This window comes from Canis lupus, chromosome 1 (genome assembly GCF_048164855.1).
Source record: "Canis lupus baileyi chromosome 1, mCanLup2.hap1, whole genome shotgun sequence".
NCBI classification, from domain to species: Eukaryota; Metazoa; Chordata; class Mammalia; order Carnivora; family Canidae; genus Canis; species Canis lupus.
The window spans coordinates 11071048-11095924 of record NC_132838.1 but is presented as its reverse complement, the minus strand read 5'-3'; the positions used below and the strand labels follow the sequence as shown (position 1 = coordinate 11095924).

Genomic DNA, 24877 nt, shown 5'->3' with positions numbered 1-24877 from the left:
TCAGAATTGGTGAAACATATTATGTGCTTTATGCAATGTTTTATCATTTTTAACCTCTCTGTCTTTTAAAGTTGCAATCCTCATTTTTTGCCTACAGATAAACAAGTCTTTTTCTACATGAAAGAATTTAAATCTTTACTTGCTTCTAGTGAAATCATGTTTGAGATTTAAAAATATTCCTGCAGATCTCTTGGTCTTTTATCTGCTTTTTGTCTTTGATATCATGATTAGTTAGTCCTGCCCTCTTCGCCCATATTATAGGAACAATTCTTTCCTCTTTGTCATTTGAAATGCCTGTGTTTACACTGCTATCATTAATGCATCTGAAACATATTTTAGGGCACTTGGGTGAAAAATAAGATTGGTTCCTATCATGCACAACATGCTTCACCCTCTAATTACTGAATTGGATGCCCTGACACCAATGACTTTAGAAAGCCGGGGAGAGGGGCACCAGAGTGGTTCCCTGCATGGAGCCTGCTTCTCCCTCTGCCTGTGTCTCTGCCTCTCTCTCTGTGTCTTTCATGAATAAATAAATAAAATCTTAAAAAAAAAGAAGCCATGGGAAACGATAAACTTGAAATATACCTAAAGAAATTAGCAATTAGGTCAATATTGAGAACTAATATTACTGGGCCTACATTTACTTCATTAATTGAAAACTGGATTCAAGTTAGGTACCAGTTCAGAACACTTTATCTTTATAAACCTGAAAGTAAAAGGCCATGGTTAAATGTGAATAACAGCTATTTCTCAGAGGGGGGGCGGGGTTCAGTGTTCTTCAAATTTTTCTACATTTTCAAAATTTTCTTTAAAGAATACATTTAAAAAAAAAATCAGAACTCCCCTCTCAGTGCCTCCTTAAGAATAAAGAGTACTACTCATAAAAAGAGCTGAAAATGAAGAAAAGGGTAAGATAGAGCCAAACATGTTCCTGAGTTCTAGAAACACAGAGGCAGCCAGAATCTCTGGTCAAGTTCAAGTGAGGCAGGACCACTCAGGTGCACAGATGCGGGGTGGCCACCGAAGCTATTTTTCAAGGCAGAGATCCCTGAAAGATCAGAGAGTCAGATTAGGAGAGAAATGAACTTGACATACAGTCGATCCTTGGCATTTGTAGATTGTCTTGGCAAACTCGCCTCATCCCCAAAACTTCCTTGGTAGCCCCCAAATCAACAATAATGACACGTGTCCTAGGTGGATAAGCACAGAGGGGCCAAGAATCTGAGTCAGCCTGCCTCCCCCGTGCCCAGCTGAGGCTCAACAGAGTGGAGCCATGCCTTGTCTCAGGTCCCCTCCTGTAAATGAGTGTGCTCTTCAGGGTCGGTTTTGTGCCAGAGTTTTCACATTTGCGGGGCTTTGGGTTGGTGATTTTGCCATTTAGAATTTGGAAGCAGGATGAAAGAAGCGCTGCTTCTCGACACAAGAAGGCTGTGATGTACCTCACAGAGAAAATGAGTTCAGAGCAGCTCTGTCCAGGCATCAGTTTCAGAGCTGTTGGCTATGAGTTCAACGTGATAATGAATTATTGATACATGTTAAATAAGGTGTCTTTAAACAGAAATATACATAAAACAAGGTTATGGGTTGATTGGTTGGTAAAAATGTAGTGACCAGAGGCCCAAAGGAACATAATCCTGTGTTTTCCCTAGGAGTAATGGGGTGGTATCCACTAATTCAGTGTTTGTATTAAGCTTATAAAATATGACTCCCGTGATAAAGAAGAAACAGCTGTAATTATAACTGTAATTATCTGCTTAATTCAGTAGATCTCAATCTTTGGCTACACAGTGGAATCCCCTGGAGGGAGAGCATTTTGTAAAATATAGATACCTCAAATCATTCCAGGCCAAGGGAAAATGAACCTGGGGAGGTTAAAGCCTCTGCGCTGCTATGTTTTTAAATTTTCCCAAGTAATTCCAGAAATTGTTATTTTCTACCAAAATTACAGCTCAGAAAAGTGGAAGCTGTTGGATGCAAGGCTCTTTTTGTAAAGACCTTTTAGGATGAAGACATTAGGGGGGATGTTTATCTTCTTTTCTGAACTGAGCTCTCCTACCCTTCTTGGCTCATGATGCCATCTTGAAAATGCACCTGCTAAAGATGGTGACGTGGCATGCTATGGTGAAAGAAACTGTCCCCGATTACCTCAGGATTACATTCACCAGCTGTTGCATTCTCTACAGATGTCTATTATACAGGAGGAAAAGAAATCTGTATATAGTAAGCCCCTGTTTTCTGGTATCTGCACCAGACTATTTCCCAGCTTCCACCCCTAACCTCACAGGTCCCTTATCATCATCTGCCTTGAGACCATCATAATCAAATTCGTTATGCCCTTAATACCTATTTGCTGCTATTTACTCCAACAATCCCAGGACTATGACATTTTTCCTCTTTGGTTACACTGTAAAACCAAGGGACACTATTCAAAACTATTTCCGACCCTTCTCCAGCTCCTGAAAACTTTGTGCTGTGCACTCAGGAACTCAACCAGTAATAAAATCCTCCTTATTCTCCATGTCTCCTCTGCACATGCCTTTTCCTCTTTTGTCCCCACTATAACTTGACTAACTCCAGAAGGCCTTTGTTCTTTGAACTTCATTAAAGTGCTGGCTATGCTCTCTTTTACTCTCCTCATGCCTGGTTTGAAGGTGCCCTAGATTTTATTATAAGCAGTAATTTCAATGTCTCAATAATCTCAGTACCAAGGATCTCACTCTTAAAGCATTGCTTCCTACCTTACCAGTGACTGTGTCCCTGACAAAAATCTCTGGTGCCACCAGAATCTAGGGTCCTTTTAATTGTGTCCTATATCTCATTTCTTCATAAGTCCCCCTACAATCCATCTCCCCCATACCCCTCACCTCACATTCTTTTATCCTGTTACCTCACAGTGAAGCTGCCATTTTCTGGTCAATGAAGCTTTCTGCCACTTGCATGGGTGAGCTGAAGAAGGCTGGGAGAAACTGAGTCTAAATGCAGAGCCATTCCCGTCAAGGAGGCCCTGAGAGCTTCAGGCAATGGTGCAACACTTTCCCTCCTGCCCTCCTGACACTCTCATCTCCTAGATGACTACTCACCTCCAACCTGCAATACTTCTTCCCCCATTTCATTCTCAGCCATCAATCTTGCTACCTATGTCACAAAGAAAACAGAAGTAGCCAAATAACTAAGTGGGACAATGGATTCAAAGTGCTGTTAACCTAGAACTGTACCCACAACAAACCCATGAGAGTGAGTGACAAAAGAAGACAAATTTTAGGCCAACAAAAATTGAGAAAATATTAAAATATACTTAAAATAGAAAAAAAAAAGATACAGATGAAAAACTTTGAAAGATGGAATAGAAAAAAAAAGTAAATTATGGATAAGTATAAACAAATACTGGGTATACAAAATAGTAATATTTACTTTTCATTTTTCTATAACCCTCAAAATAACAGAAATGGGATGCATTGCTTCCAAACCAGTAAAAGGGAGGAGAGGAACAATTATTTCAAAATAATTCAAGAGGGATCCCTGGGTGGCGCAGCGGTTTGGCGCCTGCCTTTGGCCCAGGGCGCGATCCTGGAGACCTGGGATCGAATCCCACATCGGGCTCCCGGTGCTTGGAGCCTGCTTCTCCCTCTGCCTGTGTCTCTGCCTCTCTCTTTCTCTCCGTGTGACTATCATGAATAAATAAATTTAAAAAAAAAATAATTCAAGAAAGAAGAAAATTAAAAAGGAATATAGTAAATAGAGGTATAAAGTACATACTAATTATTATAAGTAAATCCAAGCATATGAATAATCACAATGAAATCAAACACTTCAAATAACAAAAATAATGATTTTAGAAAGAAATAAATACCAATTACATTCTGTTTACAAGATGTATTTTAAAAGTATAATTCTGGTGGGCCTGGGTGGCTTAGTCAGTTAAGCATCTGACTCTTGGTTTCAGCTTAGGTCATGATCTCAGGACCCTGAGATAAGCCCTGCCTGGGGTGTGGGCATGGAGCTCGTCTAAGATTCTCTCTCTTCTTCTCCCTCCACCCTTCCCTCCACGCTCTCTTTCAAAATCTACAAACATAAATACATAAATAAAGGCCAAAAATGTTTTAAAACATCAAGATAAAAACTACATGATAAAGGGTAGCTTTTGTGGCTCAGCGGTTTAGCACTGCCTTCAGCCCAGGACCGACCCTGGAGACCTGGGATGGAGTCCCACATCAGGCTCCTTGCATGGAGCCTGCTTCTCCCTCTGCCTGTATCTCTGCCTCTCTCTCTCTCTCTCTCTCTGTCTCTCATGAATAAATAAATAAAATCTTTTAAAAAATTACATGATAGGCTAATATAAACAAAGGGGAAGTTTGTAATCTAGTATCATCCAAAAAGCATTGTTTAAGTCAAAAGCAATGCTAGAAAAGAGAGTCTCATTAAGGCTCTATTTACAAAATTTATAATAAATACTAAATATAACATGCATATGCCTTTAATGACATAAAGCTTTAATAGTAGTTGAAAGATTGGGAAAAACTCATATGGATACATGTGTTTGAATAAGAAAATTGTCACATGATAGCCAGCAGATTTTCAGAACACCTTACCCAACAAGTGGAGAATATCCACTAATTTTATATAACCCATATAGCATTTTTATAAAAATTAACCAGAAAAAAAAATTACCAGATATCAATCCATATCCAGGCAGAGAGCCTTACATTTGACAAAATTGGTGCCATTCAGTTCATACTTTCTGACTGCAATGTACTGAAGATAAAAAGTGACAGTTTTTATAGAGAAACTCTATAAATATAAGAAAACACATGGTCGTATAAGAGATCACAGGGGATTGAGAAAACACTTAGAAAGGATAAGGTTAAAACTACACATTAAAATGTGTGACTACAACCAACATGACTTTCCAGGTAAACTGGTAGCCTTGGATTAACATAATGAAAAGAATAAATATTTTTAAATGAGGATAAAAAAAAAAAACAGTTCTTAACATCCAGAAGCTGGCCTGTTGCCATCAGTCTGCTGTCCTCCACTGATCATAAATTATTTCAAAGAACAGAGCAACTCTGTGACTGAGATGGATCAAGACACAAACAAGACCACTCCATAACCGTGTTTGGAGACAGAGAAAACATGACTATTTTCCAAACCACAGAATACTCTACACATCCCTCTCTTCTAATAATAGGAGTGACAGCTACTTCTTAACCAATTATAGATTTAGCCTCTAATTTTCCCCCTTTCTAGATAAGATTTATTCAGACACCCAATCATTGAATTACCCCACTTCCCAACAACAGCTAACTTAGGGCAAAGGTGTACTATATCGATCCCTTTTATTGTAATAAACAATAAACCCCCTTTGTTCCCAGTGGTTTTGGGGTGTTGGGCATTGACAAAAAAAGGGAAGGCATATAATTAAACATACAAAGCATAACAAAACAACAAATTAGAGAAAATAACTAAAATAGTTTGAAGGGAATATGTAAGATCAAGAGCCAAAATTATGCAATATCAGATAAATATAAAATAGTAAGAGGAACAAAAACAGCCAAAAGTTAGTCTTTGAAAAGGCTTAAATAAAGGGCAAACCCTGATAAAGGAACAAAAAGAAATAAGGCACACTTACTAGGGATGGAAAAAATTTGTGTGGTTGGATAATTAGAGACAGCAGAATGCATTTTGAGCAAATTTAGGTCAATATATGTGAACATTAAATAGACAAATTCTTTTGTCCAAAATAGGCTTCAAAATAAACACATGACCTCAATAAAACAAGCCCAAAACCATCAATACAATTGTATACACGGTCAAAATGTTTATACAAATAAAACACAATGACCAGGTGGTTTTTACAAATGAGTCCTAATATTCTTCATATTAGATCATTTCAATCTTACACAAACTCTTCCAGAGAATACAAAAATAGAATGTCCTCAATTTATTTTATGTGACAAGTAAGTTGACTTCAAAATTAGATAAGAATAGTATGAGAAAAATCACAATTACAAGTGCTGATGCCAACATCCTAAATTAAATATTAACAAACTCAATCCAGCAACATATAGAAATATAACAAATCATTCCCAAGCTGGGTTTATCCTTGCAAATCAAGTTTGGTTTAATCTCATAAGAAAAAAAAATGTTCACGTATTGTACTACATTAATAGATAAAGGCAAAGAAACATATGGCTATCAAAATAAATGCCAAAATCATTGAATAAATCTCAATCATGCACTGATGATAAAAGGTCAGTTCTCGAAATAGGAACAGAAGGGAATACCACACAGTGATAAGGTGAATCCACGGAACACACACAGCATCCATTTGCTCACTGGTGAAATGCAAAACCACTCCATTCACATTAGGGACAGTACACGAATATTCACTATGACTAACATCCTTTTAGTATTTTATAGGAACCCCAACAAATGCACTAATGACATTAAAAAGTTATCAGATGTTATAATTACACATTATGCAACCCTCTATGTAAGAATTTTGAAAGAATTTACAGATAAATTATTAAATTAGTAATAAGATTTAATAATGTCCCTGATACAATAGAAATACATAAAAATCAACTGCATTTTCTACGTACTAATATCAGTTATAATTGATAATTACAAACAAATATCATCCACTGCAGTAACAATATATAAAGTGCTCAGACTGAAATCTATCAAAAGATTAACAAATGTAGTATTACATAAAGGAGAAATATCTGCTCCTGGATAGGGACTAATTAAGAGGTGAATTCTCCAAAACTGATGTAATGCATTTACAATTAACATGTATTGTTCTTGTTTGTTTTGAGGAACTGTGCAAATTAATTCTAAAATGCATGTGGAGGGAAGAGAAAATAAAAAGACTTGTCTTGCCAGATTTCAGGCTAACAAAAAGACAATAGTAATTAAGACAGTGTGGTATTATCATTGGCATAATCAAATTTGCCACAGAATGAAGTAGAGAACTCAGAAATAGACTCACACAAAACATAAGGACCTGATATGTGGTAGGGATGGTATGGAAAGATGGTGTGGGAAAAAAAAAAAAAAAAGTGTTTCAATCTTTTCAGTCTAGGACAGCAGTTTACTCATACAGGGTGGAAAAAACCCCTCAGAATAAACACAACGATTAATGGAAGCAGATTAAATATTTAAATATAAAAGACAAAATCTGTGGCAAATGGATTCTAAAATGTCCCCCAATTATTACAGCTCCTGGTATCCATGCCCTTTTCCTTGGCTGTGGGTGGGACCTGTGATTTGGTTTCTAACCAAACTTGATTAGGTGTTGCTTCCACGAATATGCTACATGGTTAGCACATTTTCTACTGATTCTCTCTCATCCTGTCTTTTGTGAAGGAAACTGACATATGGATAACCCCATATGGTAAATGACTGAGGATGATCTCCAGCCAACAGCCAGAAAAGCACTGAGGCTTTTAGTCCAACAACCCACAAGAAACTGATTCCTGCCAAGACCAGTGTGGGCTCAGACGCCAGCTTCTCAGGGTGAGTTTCGAGTGAGAGCCCCGTCCTAGACAGCACCTTGCTTACAGTTCTGTGAGGGGCCCTGAGGGAAGAGCCAGGTAAGCCATGCCTGGATCCCTGACCCACAGCACAGAAACTGAGATAGTAAATGTATTGTTTTAAGCCATTATATTTGTGGTAATATTGTTTTGCAGCAATAGACAATGATTAAACATTAAAAATCCTCAGAATAAAACTGGGGAGAACATTTTCTTTGCTAAGACCCTAGAGAAGATTCTTTAATACAATGCAAAAAGGGTATAAATAATAAAGGAAAAAACACTGACATATTCACTTACATTCATACGAAGAACATCTGTGTATCAAAACACATCCCAAAAGTTATAGAACAAGGATCATGAGACTATAAACAGAAAAGCTATTCACAATACATACAACCAAAAAATGATTAGTATTATTAATATATGGTAAACTCCAATGAATCAGTAAGAAAAAAGAATGAACTCGATAGAAAAATGGATGGAAGACATGAGCATGGATTTCATTTCACAAGAGAAGAAACATAAATGGAAATAGAAAGGAGTACTATATATGTGTGTACCCACACACACACCAGGGTGCATGTGCTATATGTCATTAATAATCAAAGGACTGCAAACAAAACAAAAATGTGACACCTTTCAATCCCAGCTTCATCTTTCCACATCCAGAAAAGAAAAATGTGACTCCTTTTCATTGTATCAGACAGGAAAATATTTAAAAGGTGTGAAAATGTCAAATATAGGAGAAAATATAAAGCAATGGAAACTTTCTTATAATGGCTAGAGTGTCAGTTTGTAAGGATCATCTAGAAAAATACTAACTTGGCATCATCTAAAATAGTTGAGGATGTTCTTTCAGTCCTAAACACACACACACACAACACCAGGAAGAAGGTTGGAGTGGCAGTGGGGTACAAACAAAACACAGTAACAATATTCTTACACAGGTGCATTACAGAACATACACAATTTTTACACACAATGTGTGGATATTTCCGAGGTCGAGCAAGATAGAAGATAAAGTATGGCATGTTTAGATAATGGCATATTCAGATAATGGGACACCACCATGTTGGAAATAAGTGGTCTTCACCTACGAACATCAAAATGCAGTAGACACACTAGATTTTGAGGAAAGAAAAGCAAGTTGCATAAAAATATATGTAGTATGTTCCTGTGTACATAATGTTTGAAACCATGCAAAAGTATACACTATGTTGACAAGGACAGACACATATGTGGAGCTATAAAGAAAGCAAGGAAATAGTAAACAGAAACTCAGGATAGATGTCCCCTCTGGGATCACTGTCCGGAGCAGCAGGATGTGATAATGGAAGATCAGATGGAAGGCTTAGCCTCTAGCATAAATTGTGGGTGACAGTCATACTTTTATTCATTCTATTAATTTCTTTTGTATCAAACATGCTTTTTTAAAAAAGATTTTATTTATTTGTTCATGAGAGACACAGAGAGAGAGAAAGAGGCAGAGACATAGGCAGGAGGAGAAGCAGGCTCCCCACAGGGAGCCCCATGGAGGACTTGATCCCAGGCCCCGGGTTCAGGCCCTCAGCCAAAGGCAGACGCTCAACTACTAAGCCACCCAGGCATCCCTCAAATATGCTTTGTACCATAATGTAGAATATGTGAGTATATAAATTCTCACTCTTAAGTTCCACCTCTGACCACAGAAACTTATCAATATCATAGAAGAGGGCTTCTGACTTCCCAGATAGGGTCAACACAACTTTTCAATGTCAACATATTACTGTAACCTATTTTGAATACCCATAATATCTACAGGTTGATAAGTGAGGGAAGTAGAGTTGGCATGTGCAAGAATCAGCATAATAGGGGCACCTGGTGGCTCAATTGGTTAAACGTCTGCCTTCCACTCAGGTCATGATTCCCGGGTCCTGGGATCGAGCTGCACGTGGGGCTCCTTGCTGAGCAAGGAGTCTGCTTCTCCCCCTCCCTACCACTCATGTGCATATTCTCTCTCTCTCTCTCTCCCCACTTCTCAAATTAAAAGAAAAATATCTAACAAAGGAAAAAAGTATCAACACAGTAGTAATTTCTAATATATATAGTGAACCACACCTAGTAAGAATGTAGAGAGCAATGCCAAAGGAAAATCATCAGGGAACGGAATTTCTATCAATGGTATGAATCCTACTACCATAGGTCTGCAGCAGTTGGACCCAATACAGACGGGCATTCTCTTTTGCACTCGTTGTTGGAAGGCTGAGTTTCTGGCTAGAGGCTCTGGAATTTACTCTTGGGTCCCCATATAGAGCCATGGAAGTCAGAAAGCATCCAAACTTACCAAGAATCAACTATAGGATAAGAAACTGTAGAATTTTACCCCAGCCGAAGAATATGTGCAAATGACATGTGATTTAACAGAAAAATATTCTTCACAGATCAAATAATTGTATATATTGATGCAATCTTTGTTTGGAGTGATATTCCCACATAGTCTTAAATACCTCAGCTTTCATGCTCACTTCATAGTAAGTGGAAAAAATAAAATAGAAAAAATGCAATGGTTACAATACAGAAGATCACAATTAAGTATCTGTTGAATGAAGGTATGGGCATAAAGTTATGCTTAGTGTTACACAAATGGCACTTGTGATATGAAATACGATTTCCATAGCATCACAATTAAATTCAAAATGGTCTCTATCTCAATGAAACTCAGTATATGATATGCTCTGGAAAAAAAAAAAAAAAAAAGAAAACAGCAAAAGACCCGTGGCTCTGGAAAGGACAAAGACATGGAAGCTGAACTAAGTGAAAGTTGCAATATTTTTTTTTTCTTGAAATGGGAACATAAAGCACTGCTTTCAATTAATACATTAATTGTATAAGTGTGATTTTATGTTCCTTTGACTCAATTGATATGTTCAATACTATGGTAAAATAGAGGATAATTTAAATACTAAACTAAAATATAAAAGACCAGAGAATTGTAGGTGATCACAAAGAGGAAACAAGTACTGTTCCATGATTTTTTACATGTGGTTTTATTTAATCCATGCATCGACTCTAGGGAAGTTTTACAGAGGGGTAATGGAGACTTAAAATTAGGAAAGTTGCCCCAAACCTCACAGCTGGTCAGTACTTACTGACCTAGGGTTTGTTGTATTCAGGTTTTTTTTTTTTTTTTCTAATTTCAAAGCTCATATAATATATAAAAGTGTTATATAAATGTAACATTTTAACAGAAATGGCCTCCTTCAAATTAAGCAAGGAAATGGGGGGAAGGTACAAACAGCCTGTGGAAGACCCCCAGGAGTTGTCTGCTAGTTATTCAGAGAAGACCGTAGGCCTCCTATGGTAATGCAACTCTGCCAAGTGGGCACGTGTGTGCACAAGCAGGTACCTTTCTACTCATGTGTTCCACAATGGCATTTTTTTGATAGTTTTATAATTAGTGGTGGGTAGAAGACAAATTGAATGTGTGTGCAATTCAGTTTATTTTAGTAAATCTGGAGAAGTAACCACAAGTTTGTTGGTGCTCAAAAACCCACTGTAAGCATGCTGTGCACTGTTAGCATTGAAATAGCCACAGAGCTCAGGTTAATGTCTGATAATGAAAAGTAAAAACACCTGACTTTTATTAACTGCATTCTTTATATTCACTTATCTTTGTATAGGTATCTTACGAAAGCAATTTCATCACTTGTTGGTCATATTGTGTTCTTTTACACATGAATAAATCTCCCCTTCAAAGTTTTGTGAAATATGACATTAAGCATCAGATTAAAAAGGCGTAATATAGTTAAAATAGCCATATTTTAAAATCTCATGTACTTTAAACCAATCTACAATAAAATTAATCTTTTGGAGCAAAGTGAAGGAATAAATGAATACATAATTAAAATAATAAATAAATACCAGAAAAAATGGGCAATATTCTTTCACTGTAGTACAATAAGGGTTTAGAGCATGATTTGCATCATGCAATAAGTAAGAAGTGTGTTATGCATTGTGTACAGAGGGGTGCCAGATTTTAATGCAGGGATTGAAGAGTTTCTAGTGCTCACATCCTAAGTGAGGCAAGTGACAGTGACTGGGAGCTCAATCCGTTTCCGAAAAGAAAAAATAATATGAATGAAGAGCAGCGCAGGTGATGCATGTGTGTGAAAGTTTGCTTCCTTAAACCATTAAGAACAATGTGTATATCCCAAAGAGAGAGGAAGATGACATAAGGTAAAACATCACATATCTCTGACATTTGAAAACCTGAAACATATAAGTAAAATTCAACATCAGTGTTAGCTAATATACTTCAAAAAATTACATTTGATCTTAAGAGTGCACAATACAAAAATAGTTTAAAGAAATAAAACAGAAAGGGTAATTGCAGTGTATTATGAAAAAGGTTTGCTCAAATTATTCTTTATCATTTTTCTCAAGGTTTAACTACAATAAGATTTCAAAGAGATTTTTAAATAGTTCATAGAATTAACACAATTGTTATAGGAGTATTCTCCTGTGTACTTTACTTTCTGTGCTCTAAGTTCATTCATTCCTTCCTTCCTTGCTCCCTCCTTTCCTTCCTTCCTTCTTTCTCTTTTCCTCCCTTCCTGCTGGTATTATTTACATGACGTAGGAAAGACCAGATTTTTTTTTTCCTTAAATGAATTCCACTTGAGTATATTAGATTGTTAGTCACAGATTTGCCACAAGTATGCACTCCCATTTGCTGTAGACTCCTTTGAACTAGAAACATTGTGAAATGCAAAATAAGAATGTGTTTCTTTCTAATCCCCACTAGACTGTCAGCGCCACAGGTTTTGTTCACTTTTGCATTCCCAGTATTGATAGCTGTACCTAGCAATGTGGGTCTGGAAGCACTGGGAGAGGAGCAACAGGAAAAGATGCTATTGGCCAGTTGGACTCTGGATGAAGAACATGGTGTTATCCTTCTTACTGCCATTACTAGAATGATCTGCACACACACACCAGTCAGACCTCATTCACACATTCTTTTCAGAGTATCTCTTGATACTCACCTACAGCCAAATTTCTTTGTTGTGAATTGTGTTGGTTGAGTGGGAATGGGGAAAGAGCGAGTGCTGGTTTTGTTCTATTGACACTGGTCTTTTGGAAAAGCTACTCATTGATGGGATGTCCTAGGACGGCCAGAGCCAAAATCTAATTTAGAAAATAAAAAAAAAAAAAAAAAGTGGTGATCTTCATCCAAGTTTACCAGTCATAACTTCCTCTCAGTAAATGACTCCTTTCCTCACAACCACCGTTTCAGAAATAAAGAAACCAGATCTACTGAAAAACAACTGTTTAGTGTCTTTCCTCTGGTGGTCATCACTACCTGGCATGTTCCCCCTTGTCGACTTCTTGGTGAATTCCTATTAGCTTTGAAGTCTGTAAAGACTGCCAATTCCTCACACAGCAGGGACATAGTCAACTGATTTTTCTGTTCTTCCCTCACACTGGTCAGGATCCAGAAGATAAAAAAAAAAAAAAAAAAAAAAAGGATCCAGAAGATACCCAAAAGGTATAGTGAATAAATGAACTGATAAACTGTATATCCACTAAAAATTCCCCTGGGATCCCTGGGTGGCGCAGCGGTTTAGCGCCTGCCTTTGGCCCATGGCGCGATCCTGGAGACCCGGGGTCGAATCCCACGTCGGGCTCCCGGTGCATGGGGCCTGCTTCTTCTCCCTGTGCCTGTGTCTCTGCCTCTCTCTCTCTCTCTGTGACTATCATAAATAAATAAATAAAAATTTAAAAAAAATTCCCTTGCAAAAAAACCATATTTCCTATAGAGATAATAAGGGTTTCAAATTTATTTGTAAAAGAAGTACCATGTAAAGTTGTTGTGAGGATTTTAGGAGACCTAAAATCCTATGGCTCAATGAGGAGCACATCAGAGATTCATTTGCTAAAGACCCTTCTTTAAAAAAATAAAATAAAAAATAAAAAGTTCCATGCCAGTCCTGTGCACCAAACTCAAAATGTCTCAGGTAATCTTTTTCATGAGTAACATATGCAGCATGAAGATCTTACCAATAGCAGCAGGGACAAATGTAGAGCACAGGTGCATAGTACAGGGATACTCTTGCCATTTAGTAACTGGGGTGATGTATAAAGAATGCAATGAGTCAAAGTCAGAGATAGAGCTGGGATTAAGTACCGTCACTGAAAGGTACAAGTTTTGTGGCTGAAATTCTGAGGCTGAATTTCAATATTCAATGTGCCCCGTTTCAAGTCCCTGCCTTCTCAGCTCCACATAAAATCCTCGCAGTCACCCAAAGATCTAAAGAGAGTTATTAGAAAATTATCCCAACCATAGCCAAGTTGCCTTTAGCTTTTCATTTACTCGTAGTGGAGTCTTGTTATACACATAGTTCCAATACGCTAGTTTATGATCTCAGTCTATCTTTTCTTCACTGAATAATTGGGTAAGTGTGAAAAACAAAACAAACACAAAAAATGAAACCCTCTATCGTTTGGAAGCCTTAGCTGAACCTATCTTTGGAAACAGAATTAATTAAATATGTACACGTTACTTGAAATAAATGTAACAAAAGCTCATGTAAATTATAGCTCAAGCATCTACAAGTTAGAGAATGTTAGAATCTATTGCTTGGCGTTCCTATCATCCTTTGTGCAAAAATTCATTTAGTTCTTAGGATATTATTTGAATTTTTCTGCCAACATGAAGGGAATGACACTGATCAAGTAATGGAAAAAACTGCCTTAGCAGATATTTTATATATATTAGGCACACTTTAGCCACATTTAAATAAGCAGTAAATAGTCCACATGTTAAATTCCTTGATATCTTCTATATTAGGCATCCTTACCTCTGGAAATGGTATTACATATTGCCTTCTACTTACATTTTTTTTCCTAAATTAATCAGCGAATATTTTTCTAATTATCATCAGTTAATCAAGCCAATCAAATGTAGTGATTTTAAAACCATTGCTAATGTCTACTCACACATAATTGGATATACTTTACATATCAAGAATGGCTAGGATCTTTGATGATGCACCGGAAAGTGCTGATAAACAATGTTAATCAAAGTATGTAACACTTCCACAAAAGGAAAATGTTTAAGATGCACTAGTGTGGGTGGAGGGCAGCTTCTTCTTTGAATACATTTGCTGAAGGTTTCTTGGAAGTCCTCTGCCATGCCTGGGAGTTTTAACACCCCATTCTTGCCAGATATTTACTAACTCTCCGTTGGTTTAAAAAGACAGCCAACCAAAGGTTTAATATTTCGGGTCTAGATCTAATATGTATGTGGGGTTTTTTTTTTTTTAATTTAAAACCTTTATTAACAGGTACTTACCTAATATGTACATATTCTTGTTATTTGCTTAAAACTTGTGCCACTTTAGGTTTCTATCAATTAAATTTAGGCATACTCATCAATTCATCTTGCTTTTCCTGAAGAGTCTCCTACTTCCTATTCTCTCCAGAATTCATTACAGTAAACTCAGTTCTGGATATGGTCTTATTCTTTCATCCGAAGTGAGTCATTTGCATTATTTCTAACTTTTGAGAACCATATATATTATTACCACTGCATTTGTTACTCATGAGTAAAGTCTTTTTTTTTTAATTTCAAGACTTAAATTCTATTATTTTAATAACAGTTTTTATCCCAATTAGTTCTAAGTCTGAGGACATTAATATAGAAAGGGGTTAATTACACAGAGGACAGGTGTTTCCTTTAAAAGTGTCACATAGTGGGATCCCTGGGTGGCGCAGCGGTTTAGCACCTGCTAAAGGCCCAGGGCGCGATCCTGGAGACCCAGGATCGAATCCCACGTCGGGCTCCCAGTACATGGAGCCTGCTTCTCCCTCTGCCTATGTCTCTGCCTCTGTGTGTGTGTGTGTGTGACTATCATAAAAAAAAAAAAAAATTAAAAAACAGAAGTGTCACATAGTGACAATCATCCCTTTAATTATTTTCAAGATGGTAAGAATAAAATTAAGTGTGGAGACTTTTTGAATTTTTCTGGATCTAACACCCTAAGGATGCAGGACCTGGATATTCTGGGTGCCAGTCAACTCAGGCATTAGTATAAGGCAAGGGGTCCCAAGCATGAACATTTGCGTGCAGATCCAATGGCTGGGTCATCCCTCACCCATCACATTCCTCACGTGGGAAATCTGTAAATAGAGGTCTCTTCCAGCAAACTTTCCCTTGGGGTGCAGGTGGGCAAGGACAGTGCCAGGGAGACTCACCTTAGCATTGCTGTGTGGGGGTGAAAGGACACACAGTGAAGAACATTTTGGTAAATCTGTCCCTTTCTTTAGCTATCAATAACATGCCCCCGCATCATTCACACAGCTATTCTTTATTGTTTTCCCCACCTCTGCTCGGATTCCTCCCCATACTCAACCTGGTTCCCTCCTTCCCCGTGGGGGTGTTTCTGCAAAGTTAAAAGGCAGTGGTACAGATTCTGCACACATTTGTAATTCTTACCTTGAGCAGATCTGCTATTACTGCCAACCCAAAGCCTTCTTATTTGATCTGATTTGAGATCACACATCCTGGGAATTGAAAGCAAACACCGACACTATGACCAATAATGGAAACAGTGTTCCCATCCATGGAGCAATTTTTACATGGTTGTTGATAACCCTGAGATAGGTAGAATAACCTTCCTTGAGAATAACTGTAGATTCGGGTCTTCAGCTGCCCTCTCAACCTATATTAATACAATACGATTGCATTAATTTTGACATTGTGAAGAGAAAGGGAGAGCAGTGGGAAGGAAGGAGATGTAGGGGAACATGAGCGATCTGCATTCATGCTATAGTGGAAGAGAAATGACAGTCACGTTAGGTTTAGCTGGAATGTAACATATCCACAGCTTTATCACTCTGGAGGCACATTTTGATATAACAAACTACTGAGAAAGAACCACTTTTATCTAGGTCAGAATGACAGACTCCCAAGTGTTCGAGAGCTTGAGGAAACTAGTCTGAAACGTCAGGAAGACTGCAATCTGTACAGAGATTTTCATCAGGTCTCGACACTGCGTAATGGTATTTATCCAATGCATTGTAATTACTGCACTGGCTTATAATGGCACGGCATTTTGATTTCAGAGCTTACCAAAATAAAATGAACCACATTTTATGACGACTACATTTATAATAAGATGCAGATGGTAAAGGAAACAGATGCCTCTGACATCATCTCCCATTTGCCTTCAACTTTTGCAGACACTGGCAGTCTGTAAACTCATTCAAAGGGATGCAGGATAAGTCAGGCAGTTTTCCAACTCTGTTTCCAGTCTAAAAAAACACTGGCAGCAGTGGCATTGCTTTCTCTGAGTCATGCAGTGATAATTCCACAAAAAGAAATTTGATTCTAAGTGTCAGGCTTTAATGCAAAATTAATCATCAGGGAAAAAAAATCCCCACCAATGTCGGGACTTCAACAATTAGTAACAACGGACTGTTCTGCATGACAGTGACAGAAAGGACATGGTGCGGTGCAAGTGGTGTGATGGGAACAGCTGTAGCTTCAAGGAGGCAAGAAAGAGAAAAGAGAGTTTTAAACAGACAGGCAAGTCTAAAATACTCTACCAGCCCTTGGCACCCAGATTGTTCAAAGACTGACTCTTTATTACTTCTAAGTAAAAAACTTTAAGGAGGCTTTTGAGATCACTACTGCTGACCTCAAAAAAAAAAAATGTTCATTCTGTGTTTCCATCTGTATTTTTTCCAGAAGGAATCCTATAGTTCTGATAGGAGCTTTCACCATTTCCCCAGTGATAACACTGAACATTATATACAGTTAAAAAAAAAAAAAATACAATTTTTTTTTTTTTTTTTTTTTTTTTTGGTGCAAGATAAATGTGTTAGAAGATCCTTTAAAAAAGATAAGGAACTTTTGTAGTCCATCTTGAAAGGAAGAGATGCTTGGGCAAAGCAGCAATTGAAAGGCCTTTAGCAGTGTTTGAGGTTCCAAGATAGATCAGCACAGTTACAGACGAGGCAGACGGCTAGACGAAAACCTGTAAAATCTTCCTACCTCCCCCGACCACCATCACGTAACTTCATCTATGCCTCTGTAGTAGGAACATTTCGGCAGGAAAAAAAAAAAAAAATTCAGAAACAAAGGCAGGGATAGCGGTGATGTAAAAATAAATCCTGCTAGACCGAATATGGTGCCTATTTTTAAAATAATCTCTGTGCAAGTAACAAACTGAACACACGCGCACACGCACACACACACACACACATAGTACAAGAATAAACAAACTCTCGTTAATTCACATCCACAAACCGGGTTGCAAAGTATTAGTGCAAATCTCTGCTGACCTGCAGCATTTAGTCCATAAACTTTGGATATCCTAGACGCTCCATCAGTGTCCAGCAGATGTTCTCAATCAATTTAATTTCATCTCTAGGCAGGTTTTGTTTCCAAACATTAGTATTAGTTGGTGATATCTCCCCTTCGTAGGGAAGATAGAAAAGGTTTGTGGAGGTGGCAAACAATATTTGGTTTAAACTAGCAGGAGACAAAGGTATTCCAAGAAAGGCAAAAATCCTTTCAGTGGTTTTCTGAGGAAAATGTACAATATCTTCAAACTTGATCAGCTGGTAGCTGGTAGGCAGCAAATCTGTATTTATTCTCAGGGCTGCTGCTGTGTTTGCCAGCCACAAATGAGACAACAGGGAGACTGCGTTTGACTTGGATTTTGATAATTCTTTCCTCAACGATTCATATTCGAAAGCATAGCCTGAATTTAAGTTACATTTGCCTTTACCTCCCTCTATTTTAAACAATTTAGCTAAGTGCTCTGGTACATTTTTCAAAGAGTAGAGACTTGGTTTACTACTGTACAGCATTGAATAAATCCATGCCCGAGGGTCCCTTACTATGTACAATGCCCTCATAGAAGCTCCTAAAACTTCCTGAAAAAAATGAAGCTTTAAGGTCCAGCTCCCGCTGCTTAAGCTGAGCACAGGACGTGCGGTTGGGTAATAGACCAGGTGTCTCCTCAAAGCCCTAATATATTCAGCATCTCTATCAAAGGTGCCTTTCATTCTACTTCTTTGTTCTGGCAAAGACTCTCTCCTTTTCAATTTTCTTTTCTTGTCCTTATTCGCTGTAAAATATTGGGCCAGTTTACCCCTACTGGGTTCATGCAGATGGATGTTTTGCAAATGTAGTTTCGTGTCTTGAACTAAGGACTGCAACCAGCCTCGGAGCAAACGGAAATGCACACCGTGGATATCAGATGCCTTCCATTCACAGGCGTCTACAAATGAGTCAATTTCAAATTCAGTTTCAGGAATATCGATGTAGGTTGTAGGAACTCTGATGTAGAGAAAATCACTACTGTTGAAAAAAAGTTGTTTGAGAATTTCAGCCCCCGAACCAGGAAGTGAGGTAATGACGACGTTGGGAAGATCGACGTGGTGCCCCTCGGAAGACAAAGACTTCAGGCTTGCCTCGGCCTCCGTCCTTGCCCATTTTGCACAGATGGGCTGAGTGCAAGTGCTCCACACATCCAGCAGCTCAATAAACCACAAGGCAATAACAAGGATTAGGATCCACCGCATTAGCTTTCTAAAAGAAAGGTAAAACCGCCACTGAAAGGTTAAAATCACCAAGCTAATGCACAAAATCAATCCGACTGCTATATTAAATTTAAATCCAAAGGGGAAAATAACCCTATCATGTCTTATGGGCTTTGCTATTGCTTGAGTGCCCAAACCAAATCGGGTTATCTGGCCCTGGTCAGCCACATTGGCAAAGCCGCCAAAACCCAGGTAATTGAACCTTGTCTTCAGGTTATGGTAGTCAGTTACGATGGAAACAACATGTTCAGTATTATTGACATTGAGAGAAATCTGAAGTCCAGAATTGGAATTATCGATAAATCTGCAGCTGGAAACATTGACATATGGCCCATAAAAGACATATGCAATTCTCGTGATCGTGGATTCCATCTGAAATGTAACATTAACAAATTGAGTCCACCGTTTCTTAAATTCAGCAGCTTGCTCTGCCTCTTGTATACTAGCAATGGGACTATTGCCACGATGGTCAAACCAGAACATTCTGTAGTGTGCATCCCACACATCCATCATGGCGCCATTGTACCTGTTCATAAACCTATATGGGATGTACTTAAAATCGATGTCCAGATTATGAAAGAAGGCACTGACAGATTTTATTGGGGAATTGTCTTGCCTCTCAACGTGATCAACAACCAGCAACGTTTGAGAATTTAAGAGAAGCAAAGCACGATACACACTTTTCAGCTTCATTGCTGAAGAGTAAGCAGACACAGCTTCCCCACTCACAAATATCATTTCTCCGTGTTGAGAGGCAGTAATGACTTCCCCTGCTGCATCACCAGCCTCCTCACCGGTCCACTTGAGCCACTGTGCACATTCTCCCAGTTGACCTTCCCAGGGCTTATTACACTGGCTTGTGGGTGATGGAGCAAACACCAGTACATTGTTAAGGTGGCTCAGCTTGGGTCCATAGAGAGCTTCAGAAACAAATACTTGCCCATTGGGGGCAAAAGTAAATGAGTTCTGATCTGGATGTTCATGTCCTGGGTTAAAGCTTCTCCACCCATCAATCCAGGAGTATGGCTGAAAGTGAACTATGTCATACACAGCTCGCCCCCCTAGCTTCCCAGATTTAAAAGACACAAATGTATTGGTCTGTGTATTTGGCAACCCAGCTCCATAAGTGACAACACCCCAGTTAGGGAATATGTGCATTTTTGCAGTACCATATTCAGCAGGAGGCTGTGGGGTGAGCTGGGGATCATACCAGATGAATTCAGTGTGAAGAGTACTCCACCTCTGGGCAGTGGAGGGGACCATCGGTCCATCCTTAGGTCGGTGCCTTCTAATTTGCTGAGCTAACCAATTCCCAGCTCCATTCTTTAAGATAAACTTATCCAAAAACACCAACTGGCTCTCTGGACCATAAAACCAATTATAATTGGAATCTGCTATACCCACGGTTCTTTGGAAGCCTGGTAAAAGGGTGGCATAATAGAACCAAAAGTGCATTTTTAACCAGTTATTATCCAAGTTGTTGATATTAAAATGGCGCTGGGCTAGAAAAACATACTGTGTGACCGATTTAGCTGTGTAGCTTCCATAGGCCACGCCTTCATCCAGAGAACCATCAACAATGTGATTCAACAGAAACATGGTCTTTTCCATCACATCTACTACAACCTGTTTCCATATATTTGCTTTGGATCCTTTATCTACCCCAGTCACCAAAGCCCCGGTGAGTAATGCTACCATGTTAGTCGCCTGGTGATTATGGAGAAGTTGTTTGCCCCATGAACGGACCTTGGAATACTCATACATCTCCTCAGTAACAGCCCATATTTTTTCCAGGTATTTTTGTCTTCGATGATCACCTAGTAAGTTATATAAAAAGTCAAAGGCAGTGGCAAAGCCTGTTAAGGAATGGCCAACTGGAACCTCATCCCCTGGTGCATTCTCAACTAGCCAGTCTTTGTAGCCAACCATCCTGTCCATATATTCCAAGATAAACTCAAAGGCGACTTTGTCTTCTGGGCTTAACAAACAGTACAATGCTAAAGGAGGCAGATTGTTACCATAAATTTCATTCCACTTGGCAGCAAAATCAGCATGCTTGGGTGGAGGTAGGTAGTATGTGGGGTTGGACAGCATAACTGTTACTGCACTTCTGATAGCTCGAAAGAGATGCAAATGGCTTGTACGAGACTTCTGTCTCATTGCCTGGATTTCTCCAGCATCAAAATATAAACTTGGATGAAGCATACTTTTCTTCAGCTTGTGATTGGGTTTGAAATCTTGCACTTTCTGCGTCTTAAACTGATCTATATCATCTGTGAAAACTGCCCAGTCAGAGTAATTGCTCACAGATTCCTCAAAAGTAGAGAAAGCAAACACCACTAAAGCTAAAAATAAGAAATGTCCTGTAAACATTAACGCCATGATCCATCGGGGAGTTCCCTTCCTTAGGCATACATGTCAAACACAGTGCTCCGCGTATTTCCCATCTGCCTAGGATAAGACATACATTTAAGGCCTTGATAAAACAGACTGTAAATCATACATGCTGTGAAATCCAGCTGCCATTCGGTTCATTCAAAGCAAGCGGGGTCGCCAAAAAGAGAAACTTACAGCATCTATCTGTGTCCCTGACACAGTTTTGCTTCCAATAAAATCTCAAGGAACGTTAAAACCTCTAATGTTTCTGTATCACACAGCAAACAGTGGTAGAGTCAAATATACTAGGAATTCGGGATTTACTTCCTTTACATAAATCTAACACGAAGAGTCAAAACACACATTGTTAAAAAAAAAAAAAAAAAAAAGTAAGTACTCTAAAAATGCAAATTAAGAAACCATTCCTAGGATAGGAAACCATGTCTGGTGATAAAATCACCCACACAGATGATGCTGGTGCCTGCGTCTGCCCAAAGGAGCTGATGAAGTACTGAAATTCTTGAAGTTGACTTGGTCGTTCTCCCCTTTCCACTTTTCACACTTGTGCTTTGAAAATTTTTTCTTCTTCCATTTTTGGGAAAAGAGCATCCTCCACAAGTGTTTCAAAGTCCTACTTGATTTCAAAAACTCAAAATCTCTGCCCTCATTGCAAATCTGTCTTGTTCAGGCTTACTTACTCATCATCATCCCCCACGATGACCCAGAGAAAAGTATCTTCACGTCGTCCTTTGTCAGCTTCATCTGTTCAACTACGAAAATCTGATCTCTTCAGCCACCTAGGTTGGCTTCTTTTCCAATCACGAAGTAACCAACCACCAACCGGGAAAGAAAACTTCCCCTTTCACCAAGGCTGACGGCTCTTTTCTGTTCCTTTCGCATGACACTCCTTTCTGGAGGAAAAAAAAAAAAAAAAAAAGAAAGAAAAAAAGAAATTCTCTGAGGCTACAGATACCCTGGGAGTGGACGCGAGCACAACCCTTACCCAATACAGTCCAAGTCAGCTCGCGGGGTTCTGGCAGATGCACAGCGAGGATAACGGGGCCGGTGGCGGACGACCAGCCGCTGCTAGCGGCGACTTCCCCGCGGCACCTGTGCTAGCTGGGGCTTGCTTACCCACTCAGCGCGTCTTTTTTTTTTTTTTTTTTTTTTTTATTCAAGCGCAGTTAACACGAAAGACGAGTCCCGCTCTCACCCTGGCTGTTCTGGTCGCAGCGGGCTCAGGGACAAAAGGCAGGAGCTGGAAGGGCCGTCTTGGCTTCCGGTCGAGCCGTGAGCTCCGACGGGGCCGCAAGGTGCCTCCGCGAGGGGCCCCGCGGCGGCCTCACCTGTGGCCCCGCCGTCCATCCCGGCCCGACGCCGCCAGGGGGAGCTGAGACCCCGGCTACGGCGCAGCGTCGCCTCTGCCCGGCCGCGGCTCCGCAGAACCTCACCAAGTTTCAGTCCAGGACAAGTCTCCTCCGCAGGAAACACGAACGCCGGAGTTTCCTGCACCGCCCCGCCTGTTGCATTTTTTCTCCCTCCCCGTTCGCCTCCTACGGTCGTGCCGCCCCATCCTCCGCCCCCCGCCCCCGCCCTCCGGCCGCGCTGCGGGCACCACGACCCCTCAGCCGCCCGGTCCAGGTCCGCTTACCTTGCGCCGCTGTGGACGGGGTCTCCCGGCAGCGCCGGCCCCGCTGAGGACGAGGTGGAGAGTTCGAGAAAACTGCTCCGGCCGGGAGCCCGGGCCGCGCCGGCCCCCGCAGGGCTCCCCGCGCCCCGCGCCCCCCGCGCTCCCACGGGCTGCGGCCCCGCGCCCCGCGCCCCGCGCCCCCCGCCCCGCGCCCCGCGCCGCGCGGACACGCCCGCCCTCGGGGACCGCCGGGCGCTCCGGGCAGCCCCGCGCCGCGGGACGCAGATCCGCGCGCCGAGCCCGGCGGAGCGAGGGCGTCCCCAGGCCGCGATGCCGCCGCGGCCGCCGCTCCTCGGTGCCAGCTCCGGCCGCGCGGCCCGGGGAGGGCGAGAGACGGCGACGCGGGCCGGGGGCGGGGCGGGAGCGAGGCGGGGGCGGGGCCGGGGCGGGGCCGGGGCGGGGCCTCAGGCCCGGGAAGGAGGTGGGCGGGGGAACGCGAGCGATGGGCGGGCCGGGGGCGGGGCCGGGGCGGGGCCTCGGGACGGGGGGACGCGGGGAGAGAGACTGCGGCGCGGGCCGGGGGCGGGGGGCGGGGCGGGAGCGGCCCGGGGGCGGGGCCGGGGCGGGGCCTCAGGCCCGGGGAGAATGTGGGCGGGGGAAAGCGAGCGATGGGCGGGGCGGGGGGCGGGGCCAGGGGCGGGGCCAGGGGCGGGGCCTCAGGACCCGGGAGAGGGAGAGAGACTGCGGCGTGGGCCGGAGGCGGGGCGGGAGCGAGACGGGGGCGGGGTTTAGGGCCGGGGCTCCTGGAGAGAGAGAGAGAGAGAGAGAGATGGGGACTCAGGCAGCCGGGCAGGGGGCGGGGCGGGGCGGGGGCGGGGGCGGGGTCGGGGCGGGGCCGGGGCGGGGCTGAACGTCCCATCCCTGGATCCTAAAGCGAGTTGAGTCGGTGCGTGTCTCCGGCGAGTTCCGGGCTGCGGTGGGGATCGGACCTCGAGGCGGGGAAATGTAGAAGTGCAGTGGTCTGAAGACCTCGCCCTACTGACTGTCCCCTACTGATGGTCCTCCTTCCCTTTGGTTACCGGGGGAGAGGACTGGCGGGCTGGGGGTGGGAGAGAGACAGGAGTCCCCGGGCATGATTACAAATGATAGAAGCGGCGACAGGCGGGATAATGCTGTAGGATGTCAGGTGAGGAGGAGCAGTGGACGAGGAAGAAGGGATGAGAGGCAGCTTGGCTGAGGTCGCTGTCATTTAGGAAGGCAAAGTCAATATACCAGATTAATAGGAGAATGACTTCAGGAGCACAGATGCTAAAGATCAGAGGAAAACAAAAAGGCTAATCAGTTTTATTGATTGAAATAATTTATCCGGCAGTGTAATATGAGGCGGTGTGGGACAAACAAGGGGAAGGGATCTCTTCCTCGTTAAAGAAATGAAAACGGGAATTCGGTAAAGACCCACAAGCAGGAGACAGTGTGTCTCGGTTACTATGACACCTGCATGCAACTCCACGGTTCAGAAACGCTAGAGCAGTTGTGAATCCTGTTGTATTCGACATATGGAATTTCTCACAGATATCTGAGATTGCGCTTCAGCGTGAGCCAACCCAAGGTCTGATCTCCACTATTACAGTAACTTAGGAATCATAGCAACCCGGTAAAATATCAAGCCTCATCAACAAACAAGCCTATCCCCAGTTGGGGATTGGTGATACCTTCATACCCCTCCAATTCCATTCCATTT

The 24877-nt window shown here is 41.3% G+C and overlaps 1 protein-coding gene across 4 annotated transcripts; it reads right to left on the bottom strand.

Moving 5' to 3' along the window:
• DSEL (dermatan sulfate epimerase like) lies at positions 1 to 23293 on the bottom strand. 4 transcript variants are annotated; one of them, XR_012028246.1, is made up of 4 exons: positions 23158 to 23293; positions 17865 to 22417; positions 3084 to 3138; positions 1 to 1051 (listed from the first exon to the last, which is right to left on the bottom strand). XR_012028246.1 is itself a non-coding variant. In XM_072820794.1 (3 exons), exon 2 carries the CDS (start codon positions 21510 to 21512, stop codon positions 17874 to 17876), a length of 3639 nt encoding a protein of 1212 aa, XP_072676895.1. In that variant the 5' UTR covers positions 21513 to 22417; positions 23158 to 23293; the 3' UTR covers positions 10549 to 17611; positions 17865 to 17873. The 4 variants fall into 4 exon arrangements, 3 of the variants coding, with proteins under 3 accessions (XP_072676895.1, XP_072676874.1, XP_072676883.1); XM_072820794.1 differs by lacking the exons at positions 1 to 1051; positions 3084 to 3138 and adding an exon at positions 10549 to 17611; XM_072820773.1 differs by lacking the exons at positions 1 to 1051; positions 3084 to 3138 and having other exon boundaries at positions 10549 to 22417.
• Positions 23294 to 24877: the final 1584 nt, after the last annotated feature.